Genomic DNA, 10,662 nt, shown 5'->3' on the forward strand with positions numbered 1-10,662 from the left:
TCAATCCATCTCGATATATAATATATGATTCGATAAAGAGGATGAATAGGCCAAAATCACAATAAAGAAAAGAAATAGCAGTCGAAGCTTTCTATAAATTTTTAATAATGTTTATTCAGTGTTGATACAAAAGTTAATAATGTCACAGTTAATTTTGAAGTCTGAAAAAAATAAGGGCCTAAATTCTTAAAATTTGAAAAAGTATAGGGAGTTATAACGTATTTTAACGTATTAGAAACAACCCGTAAAAAATCTAAATGCCACGCCAATTCCAAGAACCCGATCATCCGAGTATGATCCCAGATCCCTACAAAATTATTTTCTCCGTTCCGTACTGTCTAAATAATAATCTCTTTCGTTTTCTCACGTAAATAAGAAGGAAAAAAAAAAAAAAGTAAATATATATATCAAGAGAGATTTTTGTTTAAACTTGACGTCGGCAATGGCGGAAGATTTTGCAAGGGCGGTGGAGGACGGGCTAAAGCTAGGGAAACGGATATACATGGGGAAAGACAGAGCGGTACAGCCTCCGAAGCCGCTACCACTAATGGAGCGGTCAATGCATTTTTACTTGCCATCGGCTCCGATGGTGTATGCGGTTATATCCGACCCGAGGATTGTCGACAACCCGGATATTCCAAGTTACCAGCCTCACGTGCATGGAAGGCTTGATCCACCCGCATTGATTCCTCTACAGATGAACGGGGTCAATCTCGACGTTGATTGTTATGGCGATTCAGCTTTTGTTCAAGTTTCTGGGATGTGGAGGGTTCATTGCGTTATGCGTAGCCGTTCCTGTGATTGTCGCATTGCTGTCCCCATGGGTGACGAGGTGAGTTCTTTTCAAAGCTTTTTAGCATTGTTTTAGCGTTTATCTTAGCTTAAAATCATCCCTTTTCACCCAAGAAGTTCTGTTTGCTATTTGATTCTAAATGTACACTGTTGTTGTTTCTTTTTCTTTTTTTAATAATTTGATAATTGGAAAACTACAAAGCTGTAAACTTCAACTAAGAATTAAGGGAAACAAGAACAACTTTAAAAACAAACTACAAAGCTGTAAAAGGGTTGTTCTGCAGCCATTTTGAAGGGAAAGAAATGATTTTGATGTTGCTTTTCTATCATGTTGGCCTCTTGATGTGTGTTCTTTCAACACGAGAAACATATATATTTTTAATAATTTAATGGTTGTCAAGCAATAATAAATTATTTGGCTAACAGGGTTCAATTCTAGGTGTTGAGATTGATCTTCCTACAAAATCATATTCTACAGAACTGATTGGAGTAGAAGAAAGTAACGGTATTCAGAATATAGCCAGACCAGAAGATGGACAGTTTTTGAAGCCTCATATATTTACATTAACAATACCAAAGGTACACCAATGTCTCAAAGTTGTAATGAATTTACTCAATTTTCTTTTAAATCTATTGTTTTTAATGGATGTTTGTTTTATATCTCCAGATCGATGGGGGTACTTATATTTCAATGAAGCTTCACTGGTCTCAGAAATTGTCATATAATGACGGTAAGTTCACTTTGACTGTGCCCTTCAATTTTCCTGAATTTGTTACTCCTGCTATAAGGCAAATCCCAAAGAAAGAGAGGATACAATTGAATGTGAACTCTGGTATTGCAAGTGGAATCGTGTACCAGGCAGTGAGTCATCCTTTTCAGGTGCATATTTGATTTAGGACCATTAAACTTGTGTTTTGATTTTTCTTTCTTTTGACTTACTGATGATATTACTTCGTTCCTTGTTTTCATTCTTCTCATTGTTCATTTCACATCTTCAAATTTTCAGGAATCAAAACGAAATGGAGGGCATATTGGTCTCTTATATGAAGCAAATGTTATGACATGGTCCCATACTGACTTGAGTTTCTCGTATGGTGTAAGATTTTGAAAACTTGTTGCTATATTATCTTTTCTTTAAAACTACAAAATGACAGTTTCATGAAACATGTATTTACCTAAGATCTTAATTAAAACAGGTATTTGTCGATACTTTTATTAGAAATACCTCAAATTGTTATGATCAAGATACTTATGATCACATCTTGTCTACATCCTTTATAGGTGTCTTCCGGTAACATATTTGGAGGTGCCCTTTTGCAGTCTCCATCTTTATATGATATTGATCAAAGGGACATGTTCTGTATTTGTCTTTTCCCAGGAAGTCAGCAAGGGAAGAAGGTTGGTCTAGCATTTGTTTCTTGCCTTGGTTTCTAATTTGATTCTTCTTTTTGGTATCTATCTTCAACCTATTGGATTTATAGGTGTTCAGAAAGGAGGTCATATTTGTTGTTGATATAAGTAGCAGCATGCGAGGGAGGTCGCTTGAGAGTACCAAGAATGCAATAAACACAGCCCTTTCTAAGCTCAGTCCTGAAGATTCATTTAACATTATAGCTTTTAGTGATGAGACTTTCCTATATTGCACGTCCATGGTGTTGGCTTCCGAGGAATCAATTGAAAACGCCTCTGAATGGATGTCCAAGGAACATAGTGAGGGGAACGGTACAAATATGCTTACTCCACTTCAGAAGGTGTTGACACATTTCCTTTGTTTTTTATTGCACTTCCCACGTTTTCTGTATTTATTCAAGAGAATAGAAAATGATTTCATTTTTGTTTTGGTTCCTAAGAAGATAGTTTAAGATATTATTCTTTCTCATGATTATTACCTTTTGCTTATTTTTGTCAGGCAGTTGAGATGCTATCAAGCACACCTGGTTCAATTCCTATGGTTTTTCTTGTTACAGATGGGACTGTTGAAGATGAGAGAAAAATTTGTGAGTGGATGGATAAGCGTATGAAAAATGGAGGGTCATTATGCCCACGCATACATACTTTGGGCATAGGTAAATAATTTCAGTTGTTTGGGTCTCCTATATTTTCAGCTATTAGCATAGTATTAATTTGCCTTTAAATTCGCTGAATTTATTTCTCATCATTGGTGAGAATGTCAGCCGTCTGCTTAGTAACTTTGGATCGTATACATCTCAATTGCTGAATCAGATTTATATAATTTCTTTACACAATAAATTCTAGTTAACTTGTTCGGAAAATTGCAGGTAAATTCTGCAATCACCATTTCCTGCGCATGCTGGCTATGCTTAGCCGGGGGGAATATGGTGCTGCTTGTGATCTAGGTTTGTATGTACTTGGACTTCATATTTGAACTTCAAGCTAAAGAGTTGTGTTCTTCAAGGAAATTATTGTGCATAGACTGCTAGAGATTATTTTGAACTATCTTTCCTTTAGGGAATTCTTTTATAGATAATTTCCATGATCTATATAGATGAACGTTCTTTCTATTTTCTTTTTTATTTAAATAAGTTATTTGATTTCCCCTTAATGTTGGAAACATACTTGCTGCACCTAGGGAAAAGTGTAGAAAAAGGTTTAGAAAAGCCGTTTCCAAGTGCCAATCCCTAACCTAGAATTTGGATTTCGTATGAGGATCTAAGGTTAATATGGAACCTTGAATGGTTGTGCTTTGGGTTGAGTCAAGTCCCCCCTTTTTTTACGAAAGCTTGAGTCAAGTCTTAGTTATGCGTAAATATGCTGTAAGTGGTTCAGTGATGTTGCTTACCAGAGCATAGTAGTCAGCTTTTTTCTTGCTCTCTTAACTTACGTAGTTCTCTAACTTCCACAGAAACAGTGTTTCAGAAGCTTTAAACTCTGTACTTCGTAGTATTATGACTTATGAGTGTCTCCTTGTCTACCTGTTGTTGCTTAAAATTACGGTTGTCCGCTTCAGTTTCTTCTTGCTTAGACAGTCTCCTTACAAGTTCTTTAACCTATTTCAATCGCCCAAATTGTACCTTGAATATAATGTTGAACTTAAGCTACTTGTACAATATCTGAAAGCTTGTGTCATATATCATTAAACTTACTAATATTTTCTTCCTTTTTTTCTTTTGTCAGATACAATTGACTCTCAGATGCAAAAACTATTCAGTAAAGGTTTATCTACTGTTCTTGCAAATATAACCATTGATGCATTCGATGATCATGAGCAAATAGAGGTATGTGTGTCACAATGCCTTTATAAGTTTCTTTCATCTATGACATTTTATTTTCCTCATATCTACCATTCTCAATCTATGTTTCTCGGACATGGGCCTATCCAAAATGGGTATGCGTCCAATATACGTACGATAAAAAAAATTTTACTAAGGTTTTTCATTTATTTGGAGAGTCCTTAAGGGTCACGTCCCTATCCCCATGTCCAATAAGTTGCCTGAATATCACAACAAACACCTTACAATGATGTATATTATGATTATTATGTTGCTCCATCACTCTCCGTCATGCTTAACTTGTATGTTGTTTATGTATTCACGGTTTCTGTACGTTGTTAGCGATCATCATTTTCCATTATTGCAATTTAGATTCTATCCATATTTGCAACAACCAACATGACGCGTGTTTCTTCTATAATGTCCTGGATAGGTGTACTCTTCATGTATTCCAGACCTTTCATCTGAAAGTCCATTGACAATATGCGGGAGGTGCCAAGGCAGTTTTCCTGACACTCTTAAAGCTAAAGGCATCTTAGGAGATCTGAGTCATGTTATTATTGACTTGAAGATAGAAAAGGCTATGAACATATCTCTTGACAAAGTAAGGCGCCTACTACTCAGCTTGTTCCTTTTAATTATGTTTTGCTGTACTATAATCTAGGGAATGCTCTTTAGTCTTTTCGTTTTCTTTAGGGGGCAGGGGTTGATGTATCTTGTCAGTTCCATGCTAATTTTGTGTAATTTTTATCAAGTAGAAATTCTACCTGTTGTTAAAATGAGACCTATTCCATTGCATTCAATATTTGAACTTCCAACTGGCCCTTGTTTATATTTGAATTGCCATGTCCACAAATTTTACCTTTCTTTGTGAGGGTAAGATTTTTTTAGTTGATTACATTGTGTATTACAGACCTCCTAACGTTCTATCTCGTTCCAACAAGCTGTTCTTATCTCTGGGGTTTGTATCTTTTTTCTTTCTGGTTATGTTTGACATTCTCATTGCAATTTTTACACTAACTGCTACTTTTCATAATTATTGTGCAACTTTAAACGTTATTGCCTGTATGCCTCCGTTGATTTGCTCCTGCAGTATTTTATATACTTAAATTTTCCTCTTATAGATTTCAGCAAGGCAGCAGATTGATCTACTCACAGCGCAGGCATGGTTTTCAGAAAATAAACAACTTGAGGAGAAGGTTTGTTTCTCAATATTCTTGACATTTCCATTGGATCAAAACAACCACTTTAATTTAAATGCTAGCATTGCAATAGTTGGGCTAACCAGTCCTTTCAAGCAGAATAGCCTTTTGCCCCACACATTAATCTGACTATAGATTTCCCAAATCCTAAGGTTGCTCGGTGGCCACCCTAGGTAGACTGTGTCTAACCCTTTTTCCTCCTATAGTAATAAATGTTGCTGATGCTTTTGGTTTGTGCATGGCAGGTTGCAAAGTTGAGCTTAAGGACTTGCAACATCTCCGAATATACCCGTATGATTTTACTTGAAAAAGGTAAAATTGAAAGAGATACAGATACTACCGAAGCTCGAAAGGTATGCTTTTGTATGTAGTAATAGGATACCACCGCATCATATCTTTCTTCACTCTTATGAAGAAGCTTGGGGTTCTCTGAGTACAGGTACCAAAGAAAGGAGACGCATGCAAACTTTTGGATTCGGCAGAGCCCAAAAAGATATTGCTTCAAATCCTTACAGTAGGCTTTGGTGATCTGCTTGCAACTGCCGAAAACATTTGTCCTGGATCTGAAGAAGAAATTTTGCCTGAAGTTGCCGAAATGTTAAACAAGGCAACTTCAAATTGCTGCGGTCGGCTGTGTAGACATTGCTGTTGCCTGTGCTGCATCCGATGTTGTTCAAAGATGAGTAATCAATGTTCCATTTTATTAACACAACTGTGCGGTGCTGTAGCATGCGTTGGCTGCAGTCAACTTTGCGCACTCTGCTGCCCACAAGAAGGGTAATAAACCCATTCCCACAGTTTGATCAACCTGCCATTATATTAACACTGCCATGGGCTGTTCTGGGGCTGCCTTCAATGTTTGAAAAATCGTTGTATATTGGTGTTTATAACGACTGTTCTGCCTTGTATATTGGTGTTTATAACCGACTGTTCTGCCTTGTATATTGGTGTTTGTAACGTGTAAATTGATATTAATTATTATGTTACTTTAGTTTGAATCACCCGATATACACATTCACAGAGTCTTTAGCATCCCTTGCTTGAAATCTCGAAATTCATTCTTCGTTTGCAACATCACCGGATATAATGAACTCGAAGAACGAATGTGATATGGATTATTTCAGAATATATCATGTTCAACAGCAGACGGAACTTTTAAAAAACATGATACATGCAATTTGTATAACTAAACTTAAGTAGCAATCCTTAGACATGGAGCTCAGAATGACTTTCACTAGCCAGAAGATGCTGTTCAACATGTTCCTCAACTTCCAACTCAGACTCTTCATGATGGTTGTCTGCCTCTGTTTTTCTGTGTAAGGTCTCCTAGATTTTTGTTACACCTTTCTCCATGGGTCCTATTGCTTGATTAATGGTTAATACAACATCCTCCAGCACCTGTATACGATGAAGTTCCCATGGATGTTTGAAATTTCTAAAATGTTTGAAGTCTAATATGCAGCATTGAAGGAACACGACTGACTTACCCGGTGACCACCTTCAACAACTATGTCTTGGACACTCTCTTTGATGCTTGTTCCAGGTGCCTCCACCTGAGTTTCTGTTTTTTCTACCATGGCTGGTTTTTCCTCATTGCTTTGCTCTACCTTCAATGTTGCTTTGGTTGTTTCAGCGCTGACCATTCCCTTTCTGTTCTCTGAAACTGGGAGAAAATGATAAGGTTCCGCAGAGAAGACAAATACATGAGCAACGGCTGCAATTGCCATCTGCCAACCACATACACAATATTTATGGAGTGAAAAAGATTAATTTCCAAAAATAGAGATTATCCATCGACCGAAAAATTAGAATATGCCCAAAGTCCGAACAGAGATGTTTATCAGGCACAACTTACTTCTATACAAATAAAAAAGTCTTGCAATGCAGTCTGCATTTTCCCATGTTTGGGCAGAACCCCATATGCACAGAGCAGAGCAATGCCTACTCCTTGCCACCAAGTGGCAAACACAATAGCTTTGAAACTGATAAATTTTGCCAGTGGCTTTATAGGTCGAAGCCTTTCATGAGTTGCATTGTAGAACTGCACAAGGCAATATAGTGCCCACATTTGACTGAAATTCATAACTACTGTTATGTATGGGTACCTGCAAGAGAGCAGATAAGAGCCAACTTCATTAGGCTTTATATGAAAGCATACAAGGGATTGCACAAAAAACCATCATACATACCCATAGTACCATTTGAATTCCCCATCACCATAAACACCAAAGACCTCCAAGAAAAGTGCTAAGAACGCGCACAGTGTCTTCAGAATCATCTGAAGTTTACCAGCAGATGTCAAATTCAAGGAAATCATCACAAACAAAATCAAACGAAAGTCATATTAAATTGTTACGCCTTACATATTGAACGATACCGAATTTTTCTATTGTAAGCAAGTCTTTCCCAAGGAGATATGGACGGAAGAAGAAGTTGCAGAACGACTTTTGATGTATCTCTTCTTCTTCTTCTTCTTCTCCTCCTCCTCCTTCTCCTTCTCCTCTTTCTAGCAATAGCTTACCTAGCCGTTTTCTAGATTCATTTTCGAGAAGCTGAATAACTCTTGTTTCACCACCTGGTGAAAATTGTCTTACGCTGAATGAAGCGTGTTTTCACCTTAATTAAGCTGATAGCAAAGCTTTCGTAATCAAGACAAGTCATGAAGATGTTGCTTACCTACTTACCTATACAAGCAATCAAATATCTTCCGAAAGAATATAAGGCAAAGGCTTCATAGCAACTTCTCAAAATGTCACAGGCAAGAGAAAATCTTGGGTTCCACAATGATATAACCTGTGCATGTCAAAGAAACACATTGCCTCCTAGTAAGGAATTAGGAGGAAAGATTTAAAGTTCTCAATTACCTTGCACTTGAAAGGGGCGATACTCAAGTTAGGTGTGTAAAATTTTCTATTTCCTTTTATATGTTCAAAGAATTATATCTCGTATCCATGTCAAATATGGTACTGAATATGCTTTAATTTGAGGTGAGGATAGATTCTTTTTGGTCCCAGACTTAATTGGTAATTACAGGATAGATAAGCATTCTAAAAAAGGCAAATAGAAAAGAGATGGGAAACTTACTGACTCAGTAGCGTAGACAGGAACCATGAACACAATAGAAACAATCCATTTTTGTTCCTGGGAAATTGACCAATTAATAACAATCAACAATTAGCCATAGAATTAGCTTCCGAGTTAAGAAAGGCAAGTAAAAATTCGCATCCCTTATATATAGTTTCGTTGGTATTAACACATACAAAAGTGAATCGTCACAAAACAATCAGAAACTGGAAATAAAACAATGCAGGGTTTGGAAATGGGAAATGAAATACTAACAGCAGGATTTGTATAGAATCTGAGATGCTGAAGAATGAGAAAAAGGGAGAGAATGAGAGCTACAAGTGCAAACAATCCTCCTATGATAACTGCCGGATGGTGAAGATAAGTATACGCGTCTTCATAGGCTGAAACGACATGGCTGCTGCAGCCTGCCATTCCTGTACAATACAACCTTATTAATTACTTGAAGATTTAAATTACAAACTCATCATCTTAAAAACCTAAAACCTGAAAAACAAAAACACATGCAAGTTGGAAAGGAATTTTTTTAAAAATCGTAGGTTGAAAGTGGAGATGAATTAGAAGATAACTATGGGATTGGCTTGGCAGTGTGAGTTTAGAGTTGAGAGATGGGACTTACGTATCTTTGCCCGCCATGCTGCCACGTAAAAGTTACATCAGAGGTAGAGTCCTTTATTCTATGACACCTACGGTTCAAGTTCTCCAAATTTATATTTTTACTCAACTACTTTCCCTTTTTTCTTCTTTGAAACGACTCATTTTGACTTCAATTTTCAAATTAATGGATTTTATTTTCCGTAAGGGTTGTGGGGTAAGAATTTTGAAATTATCTAATTCGGGAAAGTTATATTGCTATTTAATTTATTTAAAATTTATAAAATAATAACTAATTATTTTATTTTATTTTTTATCTCCGACCATTAAATGATTAATGGAAAAATGAAATGACAACTTTTAAAATTGACATAATAGCATCTTTAACTCTTAAAATTTATACATTGTATACATTTAATATTAATTCGAATATCGCTTAATTTGGTCTTTTTACGTTTTACTTTTTTTATGGCATTTTCACCTAAAAGTTAAAAAACAAATTTATCAACTAAATTTGAAGGATAATATACCAAAATGGAAATACATAAAAATCCAAGATAATAATTTTTATCTTTAATCATTCTTTTAAAATTAGCCCTAAATGTCTCAAAGAACAACAAAACTATATATATATATATATATAAATCAAATTAGACAATGTGGAAATATTGAGGCTTAAATTTTTAGAATCAAGACTAATTGACACAACTTATAATGTTGAGGGTTAAATTTGCTGTTATGCCATTTTAAAAGTTGCAAAGTTATCTTCGTATTAGTAATTTAACAGTTAGTGATCAAAAAGAGAAAAAAAAGTAGAATAGTTGAGTGACCATTTTCTAAACTTTTCATAGTTGAGTGACCAAAAAAGAAATTTACTAATAGTTGGGTGACTACCAATGTAGTTTACCCTTTTATTTTATCAATGGTTTAGTCGACTAACTTGATATGCATTTAAAGGTTAAAATATGCTCAAAGTCCTTGTATCCTTTTACATTTGAAATTTAGTTCTTTTACTTTTATTTTGATATTTTGTTTTTTTATTTTTTGAATTTGAAAATTCAAGTTGAATGGTTTTCTAATTTTTCTAATATAGATATTATTTTTAAAATGTATGTATAGAAAAGTTGTTTCCTAAAATACATTTTCTTATGCGTACATTGACACTCACAGTATCAAGTTTAGTGTGGATGTTAACACTACTAAGTTTTTCTTACCCCCATTAAAATTAGGGTAATTATTATGATATGATTACAAGACCTCAACATTGTTGGTGTTGAGTTTATTGTAAAATATTTAAAATTTAAATGACAACAATTTAATCTTATTTTGAAATGTTTGGGGATAACATTTAATCCTAAACTCGACATCTAAAGACGCCGATTTGTGAAAAATAATTTTGAAAAATGGATAACACAATCTAATTAAATTTTAACAAACCTTTAAATGGACATTAACACCCATAGGAGTCGAGTTTCAATTAAAAACTTTGGAGAACCATGATTTTAAAAAATATAATTAACAATCAAACTTGTTAGTTTTTTCACAAAAAAGCCAAAATAAATCGTCCTCTACATTCTACTCTAAACCCAACATATCTAAGTATCTTGAAATTATAATTTTAAATAATATTGTAATGACTACCTACTTATTGAAACTGAATGAAGACATGTTGTCAAGAATGCAACAACATTTAAGGCTAGACTTTGCAGTAATATGAGTATAGATCTCCCTGACGGTAGAATCATTCCCTAATTAACAT

General features: G+C 35.0%; 2 protein-coding genes across 2 annotated transcripts; one reads left to right on the forward strand and one right to left on the reverse strand.

Moving 5' to 3' along the window:
- The first annotated feature begins 293 nt into the window (after positions 1–293).
- Positions 294–6,226, forward strand: LOC105774088 (hypothetical protein). Its single transcript, XM_012596430.2, has 13 exons — positions 294–832; positions 1,219–1,371; positions 1,460–1,672; positions 1,800–1,889; positions 2,075–2,191; positions 2,275–2,544; positions 2,703–2,859; positions 3,073–3,150; positions 3,929–4,029; positions 4,457–4,627; positions 5,148–5,222; positions 5,471–5,578; positions 5,665–6,226. Exons 1-13 carry the CDS (start codon positions 443–445, stop codon positions 6,004–6,006), a joined length of 2,265 nt encoding a protein of 754 aa, XP_012451884.1. The 5' UTR covers positions 294–442; the 3' UTR covers positions 6,007–6,226.
- Positions 6,227–6,309: 83 nt separating this feature from the next.
- Positions 6,310–8,884, reverse strand: LOC105774089 (protein LAZ1 homolog 2). Its single transcript, XM_012596432.2, has 8 exons — positions 8,565–8,884; positions 8,310–8,366; positions 7,910–8,018; positions 7,589–7,800; positions 7,415–7,503; positions 7,081–7,330; positions 6,713–6,952; positions 6,310–6,623 (listed from the first exon to the last, which is right to left on the reverse strand). Exons 1-8 carry the CDS (start codon positions 8,721–8,723, stop codon positions 6,552–6,554), a joined length of 1,188 nt encoding a protein of 395 aa, XP_012451886.1. The 5' UTR covers positions 8,724–8,884; the 3' UTR covers positions 6,310–6,551.
- Between the last annotated feature and the right edge of the window lie 1,778 nt (positions 8,885–10,662).

The sequence above is a fragment of the Gossypium raimondii genome, chromosome 6, assembly GCF_025698545.1.
Source record: "Gossypium raimondii isolate GPD5lz chromosome 6, ASM2569854v1, whole genome shotgun sequence".
Lineage (NCBI taxonomy): Eukaryota > Viridiplantae > Streptophyta > Magnoliopsida > Malvales > Malvaceae > Gossypium > Gossypium raimondii.

Excerpts from the sequence above, each read along its gene's own strand:
- LOC105774088 (XM_012596430.2), top strand. The coding sequence starts at position 443 with ATGGCGGAAGATTTTGCAAGGGCGGTGGAGGACGGGCTAAAGCTAGGG. Across the intron at positions 1,673-1,799 it reads CAGTGAGTCATCCTTTTCAG|GAATCAAAACGAAATGGAGG; the intron begins GTGCATATTTGA and ends TCAAATTTTCAG. Across the intron at positions 4,030-4,456 it reads ATGATCATGAGCAAATAGAG|GTGTACTCTTCATGTATTCC; the intron begins GTATGTGTGTCA and ends TGTCCTGGATAG.
- LOC105774089 (XM_012596432.2), bottom strand. The coding sequence starts at position 8,723 with ATGGCAGGCTGCAGCAGCCATGTCGTTTCAGCCTATGAAGACGCGTAT. Across the intron at positions 8,367-8,564 it reads GATTCTATACAAATCCTGCT|GAACAAAAATGGATTGTTTC; the intron begins GTTAGTATTTCA and ends TCAATTTCCCAG. Across the intron at positions 7,331-7,414 it reads GAATTCAAATGGTACTATGG|GTACCCATACATAACAGTAG; the intron begins GTATGTATGATG and ends GCTCTCTTGCAG.